The sequence below is a fragment of the Blennius ocellaris genome, assembly GCF_963422515.1.
Source record: "Blennius ocellaris genome assembly, chromosome: 6".
Classification (NCBI taxonomy): Eukaryota; Metazoa; Chordata; class Actinopteri; order Blenniiformes; family Blenniidae; genus Blennius; species Blennius ocellaris.
In genome coordinates, this window is record NC_137655.1 from 13,637,506 (window position 1) to 13,650,994 (window position 13,489).

Genomic DNA, 13,489 nt, shown 5'->3' on the forward strand with positions numbered 1-13,489 from the left:
TGTTTGCTGAGATAACCAGCGCTCCCACTGGAGCGGCGTCTTGCTGACAATGATCAGACATGCTTCATACCTCCTCCAGGTCCAGAGTGAGGATGAGTGTAGTCCTGGTTTTTTTTTTTTTTTTTTGAGGTTTTCTCGGAGGGGGGAACTGAAATGTTTGTGAGAGCAGAGCTGAGCTCTGGCAGCATGCTGGTTTCAGTCAGTCGCCTCTCTCCAGGTTGAAAAAAAGATGATGCGCAATGTTTCACAGAAGATGTAAGTGCTGCTCTGGGTGCTGCTCTCTTGCACCGTCCCACACAAAGCATCAACAGCAGACTTGGTTTGTAGCGCTCACCTCGATTAAACACCGGTCCTACTTTCCCTCTTTGCTGGAGCACGGTGGTAATGACACACTGGTGCTGAAGGCGCCTCCTCAGGGTGGCGCTGACTCTTTTCATTCTCTATTCTGCTCAAGGTTTTATTGTCAATGACTCTCCCAAGATTGCTTTAACCCCTTTGGTTCTAGACTGACTGGATTCATGGTTATGTGGCTGTAGAATGCAAATGTTTCCAATGACTATTTCAACATCCTAGCAGTTATTCTGTTTTGCTGTATGTTTGTGACGGCACTGAGGAGCTCACCTTACAAATGTGTGACATCCAATCACAGACCAGATTCATCAACATGACTGTACAGAGGGAGTCCTGCGAGCTACCGTAATGACAGGTATAGGGGCACAAACTCTGTTCCTCTGCTTTCTGGTAGTACTTCATTCTTGTCAATATCATAAATAGACTAATAGTTATGGTGATGAGAAGTAGACATGCCAAGTTCTGTTGTTGGTGACAGGATAGCGGTGAAAAACTAAAAAAAAACATTTTATTCTATTTGTTCTTTTATTTTCAAACATGACCTCATACACCCGCGTTCTGAACAAGCATCTGCTTTACAAGCAGTTTTTGTTGTTAAATCATTACTATTTCATAACAACATATGCTTGAATACACAGATTGATTTGTTGAAGAATATATAATGATCCCTGCAACCCTGCACAGGCGGAAGCGGTATAGAAGATGAATATTTAATAATATCTGTTCCATGGAGAAATGCACTTTTGTTTGAGTTTGACCTATACAAGTACAGATTACAACCTACAAGCATGTGTATTAATAAATCAGTGTGTTTTTCTGGGTGCATGTATGTGTGTGTGTGTGTGTGTGTGTGTCCACCTTTCTCTGGACAGGGGTTTGGGTTCAGGCCGGAGGACCATCAGAGCGTTGCTGGCGCGTGTTGCCGGGGGCGACATGGGGAAGTTGGTATCCAGAGAACCAGACTTCCTGTGCAGCGGCTCCAGGCCGATCGCTCCCGCCATCTCACTCTCTATCGGACAGGAGCCGGCTCGTCCGTGCGACGCCAGTGGACAGGAACCTGAGCGGCCGTGGTGGTGGTGGTGGTGGTGGTGGTGAGGATGGTGGACGAGGTCGGTGCCTTGGCCGGCCAGCGACGGGTCGTGGGTGGGCGGGGACGACGGGGGGGAGCGAGGCTTCTTCTTGGCAGCGGCGCCCGAGAGGAGTTTTAACAAACCCCCGGCTTTCCTCTCCTTCTGAGAATGGAGGAATCAAGAAGGGAAGAGAAGAGAGGGAGGAACACAACAACATATATAGTAATATAAACTGACAGCTCGTTTGGCTTTTAAGATTTTAAAAAGATGCCTTGGTAAATAATGCTGCTGAAATGTTATTTGATTACTTGCTACATTAACATACAACATAACAAATACACGAGTGACATTCCTCCCCATTAAAACTCAGTGTGAATAATGACTTTCCCCTCATGGGAATCTTTTGGCCTGAAAAAAGTGAAAGAAAGATCAAAAACTTAATTATAATGAGCCTTAGAGGTACTGGTGGAAAAGTGTTTGAAATCTGGACAAATTACAATTTTCCATTTTCCCCTGCCAGTACTATGCTCTGATAAGCACAAGATCACAACCATCTCAACTCAAATAATCTGTGGCAAATAGTAAGTATTTCTCTAAATGTTACACTTTAAACTAGTGGTCTCTGACACTAGTTTACACCACTAATTATTCTATTTTTGCTCCTGCTCAGACTAGCAGGGCAGTTTCTTGGTCTTTTATTGACATAAAAAACCCCCAAAACAAAATAATACTGATAAACCTTTTATACCTAAATAATATTAGGACAGGTAGGCCTTGTCATTTTATGAGAAAATCTATCACATGCAACACCCTCTGTCAGGTAATAATAATCATAGTAGCACATGAAGCATCTTCTATGACGACATCTCAAAGTTCTGAGACCAAATAACATCGACAGACAACAACAGCTTGAGCCTCATCCTCCCTCATGTCCTTCACTCGTGTCTCACAAAGAAGCACATAATAGTGATCCGAGGATCATTACAAGTCTGAGTTGACGGTATAATTGAGACGCAGCCAGGCACAGTGGCCAGCATTCGGTTCTTCAAGATGATTACACCGGTAACTGAGTAGGCTGATGATATATTATTATGATTGATCTAAACCAAAGTGTTTTTCAATGGCACCAATAGAGGCACATTTATGCTTTTCCATTCGAACTTCATCACAGATTGATCACATAGGAGCTGGACAATATTGTCTACTCAGTCAAACTCATGCAGCGTAGCAGCATAACACTCTATCATGACAACATGGATCAATACTGAGCTTACCTGAGCATGATTACAACTGTTATGTTGAGGTACTAAAACTTCATATAAGCTCTGTCTCTGCTCTCTTTCTCTATTTGTTTTCATGTGTTTTATTCCACTGTAACAATATGTATATGTATGTTGTTCATCAAATAAACTACAATATGTATTCAAAGTAGAAACTCTCAACACATCATGTTGCCATATTACAGAGGATATTTTGTAATGTTATTGATAAAAATCTTTATCTGAGATTTCGTGCCCGAGTTCAAACACACAAGGCGACTTGGCTCTGCATGAGGGTTTTCTAGATACTCTGACTTATTTCCTAAAGTTCACAGAATTGGCTGTACGTGTTCATGGGAGGTTGCTTGCATTCTTGTACTGACTCCACAATGAACTGCAGACCTGTTTATCCAGTCACAGATGGAATGAATCATACGTTGCAGCCTATGAGCAACGACAAAAAGATCTTTGTTTTCACAGGTGAGATTATAGTTATTGTCGGCACATTCAAACCTGGTGAATCAGCTGAAATGACTTTGAAAACTGCATTCCTATAAGTCCTTGTTATAGATGCATTTGGCCTTCTCGCAGTGAGGATAAAGTTTTTGTGGCCCGAAGGATGATCACAGGTTGGCATCCCTGCACGAAAGGATGAACGACTTATGTTTCTATGGAGGGATGTTTAAGGTGTCTCTCCCTCCCTCCAGTTATTTTTCCGTTGCCAGTCGGCCTTGCTCACCAGACCCTGTGGCAGTGTTTGCCTCGGCTGTCACACCAAATTTACAAGGCTTTGCAGACACCTCTGTAATAGTGCGGAGTACCAAACCACGCTTTGAGCAAAGCCTCCCTGTGCAGCAGGAGGCTGTGGGAAGTGGCCAATAGATGTGGAAAATGATCAAAGAAGTGATTTGTCTCAGAGAAAATGCAGAACCCCATACTGCAGAAATCTTTTGTTTCCTTATCACTGATGCCAATAAACTATACAGGTGGTGAATCAAGAACAGTATTGAGATGTGTCGTGTCTCAAAGACGACCTGTAAGAAACGTCATGCTTGTTATTTCATTGACTACACATTGTTTTGTTTTGTTTTAACAAAAAAAACCCCTTTCATTCATTTAATTTTGAGTGCTCTCTGTACTGCCATCACGACCCCATATGGACAAAGTGGAAAAGAAAATAGATGGATGGATAGTTATATTTGACGAATTCTGTTTTTAAGGAGCATACAAAATGTAAGTTGTTTACATGTATGTTGTAAAATTCCACTGTAACACAAGCAATTTGCTCTTTTACTTAAAAACAACAATGCAGATATTTAAATGATATGACGATCGACTTCAATATCCTCTGATTAGGTTCAATGAGAAAATACTGCTCACTAAGCATGGTCACAATAAATCCCAATGAAAACAAAAAAAAAAAGCTGGCTGATTAAAAATTCAGTCCTAATGATCAAGCTTAGCAAAGAGGCGGGAAGGTGCAGGAAAAAAAAGTACTTAGCGAAGCACTTCAAAGGCGGAATAAACATTTTGACTCAGCAGAGTCAGACAAGAAAAAGAAGTGTTCCTGTTTCTATACTTCTAGAAGTACAGCCTTAAAGCAGGGCTTCTCGAGGTTTTTTCACTCAGATTGTCTCCAAGAAAAGCTATGAATCTCCTCTGCAATCTGTCAAAGCTTCCAGTGAAACCAAACTCCGGCTGACACACAAAAGCATCTTTGACATGTGCAAATCTAATCAATCTTTTTTAAGCGCTTTATCCAATTTAGGGTTGCTGTACAGGTCACAGGTCCATCACATGGCAAATACAGACAATCACACCTGAAGGAACATTTAATCGGTGTCTTTAACCTTAAGTTCCTGTTGTTGGACTGTGGGAGGAAAGTAGAGGACCTGGAAACCAAACCCACGAATGCTCACGGTGAACAAACTTACTGCAAACAGAAAGGCTCCAAGTCTGGGCTCAAACTAGTGATATTGCCACCGTTAGACAAGTTAATCACTTCATCACAGTCCCTGAATTATAAACTTGGAGAACAAGTAAAACACAGAGAAGAAAAAGATGTGGGGAAGATGGGATAAAGAAAAGAAGAAAGGAAGCAAGAGAATAGCTTGCTAGAGGGTGGCAAAGCAAAAAAAAAAAAAGTTGACTCAAATAGAGAGGAAGAAAATAGAGTGATCACCCCCTCTCTTCTTTCATCTGTTGGCTTAAATGCTTAATCTACCTCCTGCAAGTGTGCACAGCTTCAGTCTGCCAGTCTATTTACACAGTGCGCCAGGATAAAGATGTAATTCCAGAGCAAACCACAAGATGCCAGCAGACACCCACCTTTCATGTTATACTGAATTCCACATGGCAATATAGAACATTTATTGAATAAATGGAGAAAATTGCTTTTTTCCATGAAAGAAATAACAGCACCATCTGGAAGAAAATCTGTGTTTTTTTTTATTTTTTTGCTCTTTGAATAGATGCTTTAAAATTCACAGCAACATATAAATGATTGTAGGGGCTTGATAATAGTGTAATGCACTGAATACTACTTTCTGTCCACCCACACTACACTAATTACAATGCTGCTTCACTCACCCACACTCAACCCATGTGGATGCTTGCAAAGAAAAACAAGTGAGCTCCACAATGCTGAAATCGGAGGTATTTTCCAGACTGGCTGCAGGTATTCAGTCCTACTGAGCGTGTTGAGCTCAACAAACACGTCCTATGTGATTGAGGCCGGCTGTGCTCCAGACACTGTGACAGTGTGTCTAACAGAGATTAGCCTCAACTATGTCTATCAGACAGTTATCAATGCTTTTTCATCATTGACTTTTTTTTTTTTTTTTTTTTAACAAGGTATGACCCTGTGTGGCCTCGTTGCCACTTCAACTCCAGACCTGTTATTTCTGCTTTGCAGACATCAAAGCAGAAGAGAAGGCACAGCCAATAACAAACTGAGCAATATATGAACACACGGGACACGTGAAGATAACACCGGCTTACTGCATGGACACACTGAATCTTTAGATTGGATGTGATGCATCTTTAAAAATACTATGTTGAGGGGGTACTTGGAGATGAATAGCAGTTAGTTTACAGATTTTTACACGGTGAGAAAACGGTGGGGGAGAGTTTCATGGGACAAAAAAAAAAAGCGCAAAAATATCTGGGGATCAGGGGGAAACATTTTCCCAGCATACCTTTTTCCCCTGTTTTAATGAGTGTGAAGAAACAAACAAACAAAAAAAGGTTAAAGTAAAAAAAATAAAAAATTAACTACTCTAGCAGAAGACACTGTTGAAACGTATAATACAGAGAAATTAAAATCACAGTATGAGTTTTAGTGTGAAAAACATCAGCGTAATAGTTACAATAAAATAAGAAATAAAGAAATTAGATCTTTCAAACTAAATCATCTAACTAGTATGGGAGAAGTTACTTTTTGTTCCCTATTGAACCCAAAAGCAATAATCAATAATGTCTTATGAATATTGAGATGCAAAATGGCTGGAAGTTTGGCATGCAACCAAAAATTACGAATAAGTTCTTGTGCTGTGCGAGGCGCTTCAAGCTCTTTGCAATCAAGGCTAATACAAGTACCCCAATTCAAAATAAAGAAGTGTCTTGATAATACTATTCTACTACATATATGTGTCTATAGTAATCCATTCGGTATGTAAAACATAATCCTGAGTCCAGCCCCCAAACCATAAGAGTCCAAGCCCATCTACTAGCCTGACGGTGTAAACAATGCTCCTGCCTGCTGTTCCATAGTCAATGAGCTGTTTGTCAGCTAGCCATGTAGTTAGATTAGCTGTCCCAGACAGTGGAGCCAACAGTGAAACAAATGGAGCTGAGACAGATGCAAGCTTTTGCCACCATCCTTCACTGTCGATGCGGCTCGATTTAACACCCACAGCTTTTAATGCAGCAGTTCTCCAAACATATAACATCGCATTCAGCATTTGTGCCAGCCGCCTGCAAGAATGACACTTACTGAAGTAGAAGAGGACAACTGCTGCGCGATACACACCCATACAGACATGCGTGCTACAGATTTCACGCGCAACAAACTGTGAAAGGTGGGAGACACAACACCAGGAATGGTGTTAAAGTTAATTAAACTACATAAGATTAATATGACACCAAGTGCTCTCAGTCTCGAGCACTTATTATCTGCCTACCACAGAATAGCTGGAAAGTCAGAAAAGATGGATTACGTGCCAGCCTAAGTTTGAAAATGAGTTTGCAGTCTTACTTTTAACAAAAATAAAGTGTAATTTTCAACAAGAACGCCAACCGTAACCTAATTATTGAACAGACATAATTTACATCTGCCATTTTTCTTTTGTATTGCTCATGTAGGTGAAAACAACAGTTGATGTTTTGTCAGTTGCTGGATTGAAGAGAGTGGCTATATTTTGGTTTCTTCTATGGTGAAGTGTTTTCGAGCAGAAATGAGAAGCAAATGACAGTGAACACTCCCAGCCTTGCTTTCATAGGTCCAAAAAAAAGCACTTTCACTACTTTTTGTTAAGTAAAAAATAGAGCATGCATGTTCTACGACTGGGTTTTCTCATTGACCTCGAGTTTCCTTTCTCAGTCCTAAAACATGTTTGAGGTTACAGGGTGCCTCGCGTTTCTGTCTCTCTGTGTTTTCCCCTGTGATGAACTGATGAGCTGTACATTATGTACCCTGCCTTCACCCTCAGCTAGTTGTTATATGCTGTTCTCTGCTCCAAGCACATGTGAACTTTATGTTGAATGAATCAGTACAAAAGCTGGATAGTGGAAAAACCCCATGAACGGTGGATATTTTGTATGTTGAAGGAGGCTAAAGATGACTTGAAGCTGGTTGTCTCGTAGTCCCGAGGTTTGGTCATTCATCTTATTTTATCCACACGTAAAAGTGTCCTTGAGCAAGACACTGAACCCTGAGTTTCTATTCAAAGTGCACCATCAAATTGCTGCTACTCCAATTAATGTCAATATTACAAATTATGTGAAGTGTGTTGAGACTGCTGAAGCAGTGAAAATGTACCATACGAGAAATTTAAACAGGCCATTTTGGGAGCCTTATCTACCTCAGATAAATTCTCCAGTCAGCTAGTACTGGTTCTAATACTCAAGGAATCTGATTCTCCACAATCTCTTGAGATCATTCATGTGTGGAAAATAAAAGAAGTCACATTGTAATGGAGAGAAATCCAGAGCTTCAATTGGACAAAAACAGCCATTCAAACCCGTTTTTCAACACAATAACTCAGTTTCAGTACCTCGGCTGAATGTTTAGTACCAACTGTGACTATTCAGAAATGTTCATCCAGCCTTTCTGCTGAACAATGTGACTGAAGATGCAAAGGAGCCTCACCTTCTCTGCTTTGGGTGCGATGGCTCCCTGGGTGGGAGCGTGGGAGGGGCCCGGCGATGGTGGCTGCAGCGGGCTGCCCGGGTCGCCGTTGAGGAGCACTGCTGACACGTTAGGAGGCGTGAGACAGGACACGGGGGAGGAGAGGGAGAGGATGGGGCGGGAAGCCGGAGAAGACAACGGCGAAGGCCCTAAGCTGGGTCCCGGAGACACCATGGAAAGAGGACGACCCGACTGGCCAGGGCAGCGTGACGGGGAGGAGCTCTGAGGACGCAGGGGGGAGATGGCCACTGAGGGACGCTCTGGACTTCCAGCAGGGGGACTGTGAACTGAAACATACACAAATACACATGTGGGTTATTATCACTACAAGGGAGTTAACTGGGACTGTCATCATTCAGAATAAGGCCCAAGATAAAGAAAGTCAATAATTTAATGAGCTTCTGCCTCCATTTCTGAGGAGAAAGTTGGTTAAATGTCACCATGTTTGTTCAATAATGATAAATATTTACGATCATTACAAAAAAAAACAAAAAAGAACCTGCACAATACAATTTTCCCTTTAGTACGAATACAAAATATTGAACTGGTGTCAATTTTATTAAGTTAAAATGTATCTTTAGACAACACTGGGTTGATACTCGCCACATTGTGGTGATTTAGTGTTATTATGAAGCATGCAGGTCCCACTTGCACAGTGCAGAATGAAAGAAGAACATCATCAGCGATAAAGGCAGGTAGTAACTTTCAGCTTACTCTTGTATAACTGTCTAAACACAGGGGAACTCATTTCACACCAGCTTGATTTTTTCTTCTGTTCGAAGGATACTAACAATGATGGGAAGTCGGCGGTCTGGATCGCCGGAAAGTTAAGACACTTTACCAGAAAATAAATCAGTCTAATACACTGACAAACCCAGAGACTGCTGCCAATCCACAGGCAATTTAGAGTCAACAATCAACTTATCAAATATATTGTGGGAAGAGGCTATAGTCTTCAGGGAAAACCAACCGAGGCTCATGGAGAACATGTAAACTCCAGATCCAAAAAGCTTTTCATGCCGAGGTGAGAACATTAGCGAGCACATCATCATACTGCGACTATTATGATTTTTGAAACAACTAAACAATCCAAATAATGTTACTGATGTTTACGTTTAAGCTAAACTTTGCACAAGTAAAAAAAAAAAAAATGTGTTTGGTAGATTCTTACTTCTCTATTTGTTGTAGAAAGCCTGTTTGCCTTCGAAAACATTTGTGCCTCATTTGTAAGTAACATGCATTTGTGGCTTGAGCTGTGGATTGCATTCTGGAAAGATTTGCCAATGCCAAACAGCTTTTCTTTGCTGTTGACTTTTGCCTTGTTGTTTGGTCGGATAAATAATTGAAGGCTTGAGAAACAAATGAAATTAATGGCATCTATTTACTTTTATGTGCATAGCTTACGTTTTTGGATAATTATCGATGCCCAAAACAGCTAAAAATTAACTATACACCTGCATAACCCCACACTGTCTGACATTCACTGAGTTTGGGGCACTTTGCTATGCCTCTGGTTTTCATAAGGACATTTGGTACTCAAGAGATTAAAACTGCACAGGAATGCACGCACACGCACACGCACACACACACACACACACACACACACACACACACACACACACACACACACACACACACACACACACACACACACACACACACACACACACACACACACACACACACACACACACACACACACACACACACACACCACCTGCTCTTCCACACTGCAGCACTGAGGCAGAAATCCACAGAGAGGTGTGCTGGTCATGTGATAAAACCACTAAATGCCAGAACTAAGCACATACTTTATTTTGTAATTGAGACCAGATGTGTGTGTGCGCGTGTGTGTGTGTGTGTGTGTATGTGTTTGGACACACGTGTGTTTGTGTTCCTGTGAGTGAGAGCGAAAGAGCCAGAGACCAGGAGAAAAACAGAGACAAAATGGGGAAAGAAGTGGAGAGAAAAAGGAGAAGCTCTGTCATTACGCCTCCATAAAACCAAAAGCACAGTGATGTCATTCAGCTGTGTTTTTCGAGCATGCCTCTGTGTGTGTGTGTGTGTGTGTGTGTGTGTGTGTGTGTGTGTGTGGGATGCCTGTATGTGTGTTATTCTTGGCAGTCTCCTCACAGTGTGTACTGTTCAGCCTCCCAAATGAAACCTTCGCCATTATTTTCTCAAAGGGAGAAAAAAAAACAACACAAAGGAACAGAGAGAAAGGGGAGGTGGCGAGCTGAATAGACTCTGAGTGTGGAACAAGGCTGATATAATCTAGACATTGTACAGATACAGGTGTGCATGTTGCTGGGCACTGCGTGTGAGGGCACTTGAGGTTAAATACAGTAACCCTGCATAAGTCGAGTACTTTACCATGCATTTCTACTGCACGTGTCTGTGCACTTCTCACAATGTACTACTGAATTGTGTGGTATCGAAGGATTGAAACAGTATGTTGTTGTCAAATTTTGATGTAAAATAGTGTCTTTTTGAAGGTTTTTCATCATTTCATTGATCAATACAAAATGAAAAAGCATCAGACTTTGTGTGTTAGGTTTTTTTTTGGGGGGGGGGAAGTGCTTCAATTAAGCTTGTTTTATAACTTCAATTAATCTCTATCCCACTTCAAATAAATCATTTAATTTAGTAAATTCATTATCAGATTTACACCTATTTCTGTAGCTGTGTCCACTTTCTTTTGCCAGAAGGAAGACACACACCACACTTTCAAACCACCCCTTTAGAAGTTCACATTGAAAAATTATTACTTTAACCATAGTCTTCTAAAATGTGAACAAGAGTGCTCATATCTTGTAATACTCTTGAAAGAACCACAAGAACATTTCGGAAATACAGATGATCCAAACTTTAAGATACACTAAAAATACACGTGGAAAGTTGGGGGCAGGTGTTTTAGTTCAACAATGCAAAGAGGAGAGAAAAGCCACATGCAGGCAGGACTCCCTCTGCATCGGGTCCCACTATAACTGAATGTTGGCACCGTCTGTAAAAGCATGTCAAGTAAAAATAAGAAGTTTTGCATATTCAGTGCCAACAAACAAAATTCAACAGCCTCGGTTTGAATCTCATCCACATCAGGGAAAACTGTGAGCCAAAACAAATCACAATGGTTTGCACAGTTTGTGAAAAATAATACATCAACATTAGGCAATAAAACATCAAGTGTGAACAAACTCTTGACCCGGGTGTATAACTATACAATGGTAGGTTAACTTACTTCATATGGGTGTTTACCAACTTAAAAAAATAAAAAATAAAAAATAAATATATATATATATTATTAGATATATATATATATATTATTTTGATATGTGTTATCGTAATGCATTTATACACTAAAAGCAGCAATAAGACTGCAAGCTAAAGAAACTTACACTTCCTGCAAAAATATAGATGGTGCCGCAGCCTCTTGAATTAATGGCTGTTCAATATTCCATTACTCTGCAATCAGAAACTAAAGGGCTAAAATGCTGCAAGCTCCCAAATGATTTGGGCCGTGGTCTTTTAAGCCTTTTTGGGTGTAGAGTAATACTGGAATAATACCAAGAAATAGACTCTTCTTTATGTGATATATTTGCTCAACTTGTCTTCGGAGGGACGATTCACCTGCTCTTTGACGTGGCATCATTTTCAAAGTTAAAGTTTTTTTTTTCCTTTTACACACACACACGCAGTTCAGATTATAAAACTTTTTTCTGGTACGTTAACGTTCCCCAAATGTTTACTGCCGCTACCACCCCTCAAAAACTGCCCCGACCCGCACTAGACCCCTTTTCTACAATTTGCCAGGATCAACCTCAGTGATCAGATAAAGGATATTAAAGCTTTTTTGTAAAGTGTACGTGTACAGGTTGCTTCTGCTTACCCAGTTGCATTGAGGTGCGTGCCTGATTGGCGTTGTGCTGGCTGGAGCGCAGGCAGTTCTTCAGCTGGGCGGCGGCAGTTTGCGGCGAGGAGGCGGGACTGATGGCGTTAACGGAGTTGGCCGAGTTCACCAGTGGGGTGGAGGGGCGTGACGAAGAGGGCCCCGGAGACCCAGGGGACGAAGGGTCGGCGATTTTACCTGCCACCTGACTGCATCCACTCCCGCCTCCTCCAGGACTGGACAGACACGACCCGCGAGTAGCACCGACTCCAAATGGAGCCCTTCAAGGAAAAGATGGGAGAGGGAGATTGACTTTTGAATTTTCCAGATGATATTGCATGCGTTGTATGTGGAAACATTTCTTTGATAACAGAGGTTCTTGTAGCAACAAATGCAGTTCTAGCTAGCAGTAAAGTTCAGATGTTCATTTTAAACTAAAGTAACCCTGGAACAGTTACTTTGCAGGTAACGTTAAAGCATACTTTATATATCCACGAGAAGTGATTTCCCCCCGAAGCCACTAGAATGACAATATTTGTGATATTGTGTGGTGACTGCCTTAACTGTTTTGACTGATAAATTGACACGTAATCTGCTTAAAAGAAATGGATATTTCAATGACTTTGTTTTATATCCAACTTCTTGTTGAACAACTGCTTGCATGCAAAGTTCTACAGTGGGGAACCATTGATCTACCTGCAGCATATTGCGTTTGCTCAGGTCAGGTCTATCGTGCCGTGCAGCAGGATACAGCAGACAGATGGTATTAGGAGAAAAATTATCCATTGTGACAACTTGTAATGGGAAACATCTCAAAGCAGCAGGTGACGACTACTGTATGTCAACAGTCTAAACAAGGGGCGTCAAACATGCAGCCTGTGGATCAAACCAGCCAACAAGACAGTTAAATCCAGCCCACGGTATGGCCGTGAAAAATGTGTAAATATCACAGAAGAAATTAAGTGACATTTGCCACTAAAAAAAACCCCAAAAAACTCTGCATCCTAATTTCTCGACTGTGCCAGTGAGATCCAGAAGTGAACAGAGCAGGAGAAGTTCCCTACCGTACTCCGAGTTAGAACTGAAATCAAAGCCATGTTATGAGGGTGAGCTTGTGTGTGAGTCTGCAGAAATTCAGTTTTCTGAGGAATGACAGGCTTTTAGCCACATTACATCTGAGAAACATCCCGATAACAATGCAGGATTTCAGTTTGCATCTTTCTTTCTGAAGAAGTTTTGTAAAAAAAAAAAAGGGCATTGTTACTGGTCTAAACCTTTTTTAGAAACCTCTGGCCTTGGAGGAAGTGATGGCTCTGCATTAGTTAGAATGGTTTTTTTTTTTCCTGCTCCAACACCCACAGTGAAAATACAAATTGTTTCTCATGATGTTCTGCCTGCTGACATCCCATACGAGCCCCATGTGCTGAAGCAGAAAGACATCCAGATGATGGAGCGCAGCAACTATTCAGGACTGATGGTTGAACAAAGCTGTTAAGATACAGTGTCACAGAGATGC

General features: G+C 41.3%; 1 protein-coding gene across 1 annotated transcript in view; it reads right to left on the bottom strand.

Annotated features, from left to right (window-relative positions):
• Positions 1 to 13,489, bottom strand: part of LOC308131311 (E3 ubiquitin-protein ligase SH3RF3-like) — a 95,580-nt gene that overhangs the window by 5,655 nt on the left and 76,436 nt on the right. The window contains exons 7-9 of the mRNA XM_080498008.1: positions 11,974 to 12,254; positions 8,049 to 8,374; positions 1,210 to 1,583 (exon numbers count right to left, since the gene is read on the bottom strand). Coding sequence (XP_080354134.1) covers positions 1,210 to 1,583; positions 8,049 to 8,374; positions 11,974 to 12,254 — 981 coding nt within the window. The remainder of the gene's footprint in view (positions 1 to 1,209; positions 1,584 to 8,048; positions 8,375 to 11,973; positions 12,255 to 13,489) is intronic.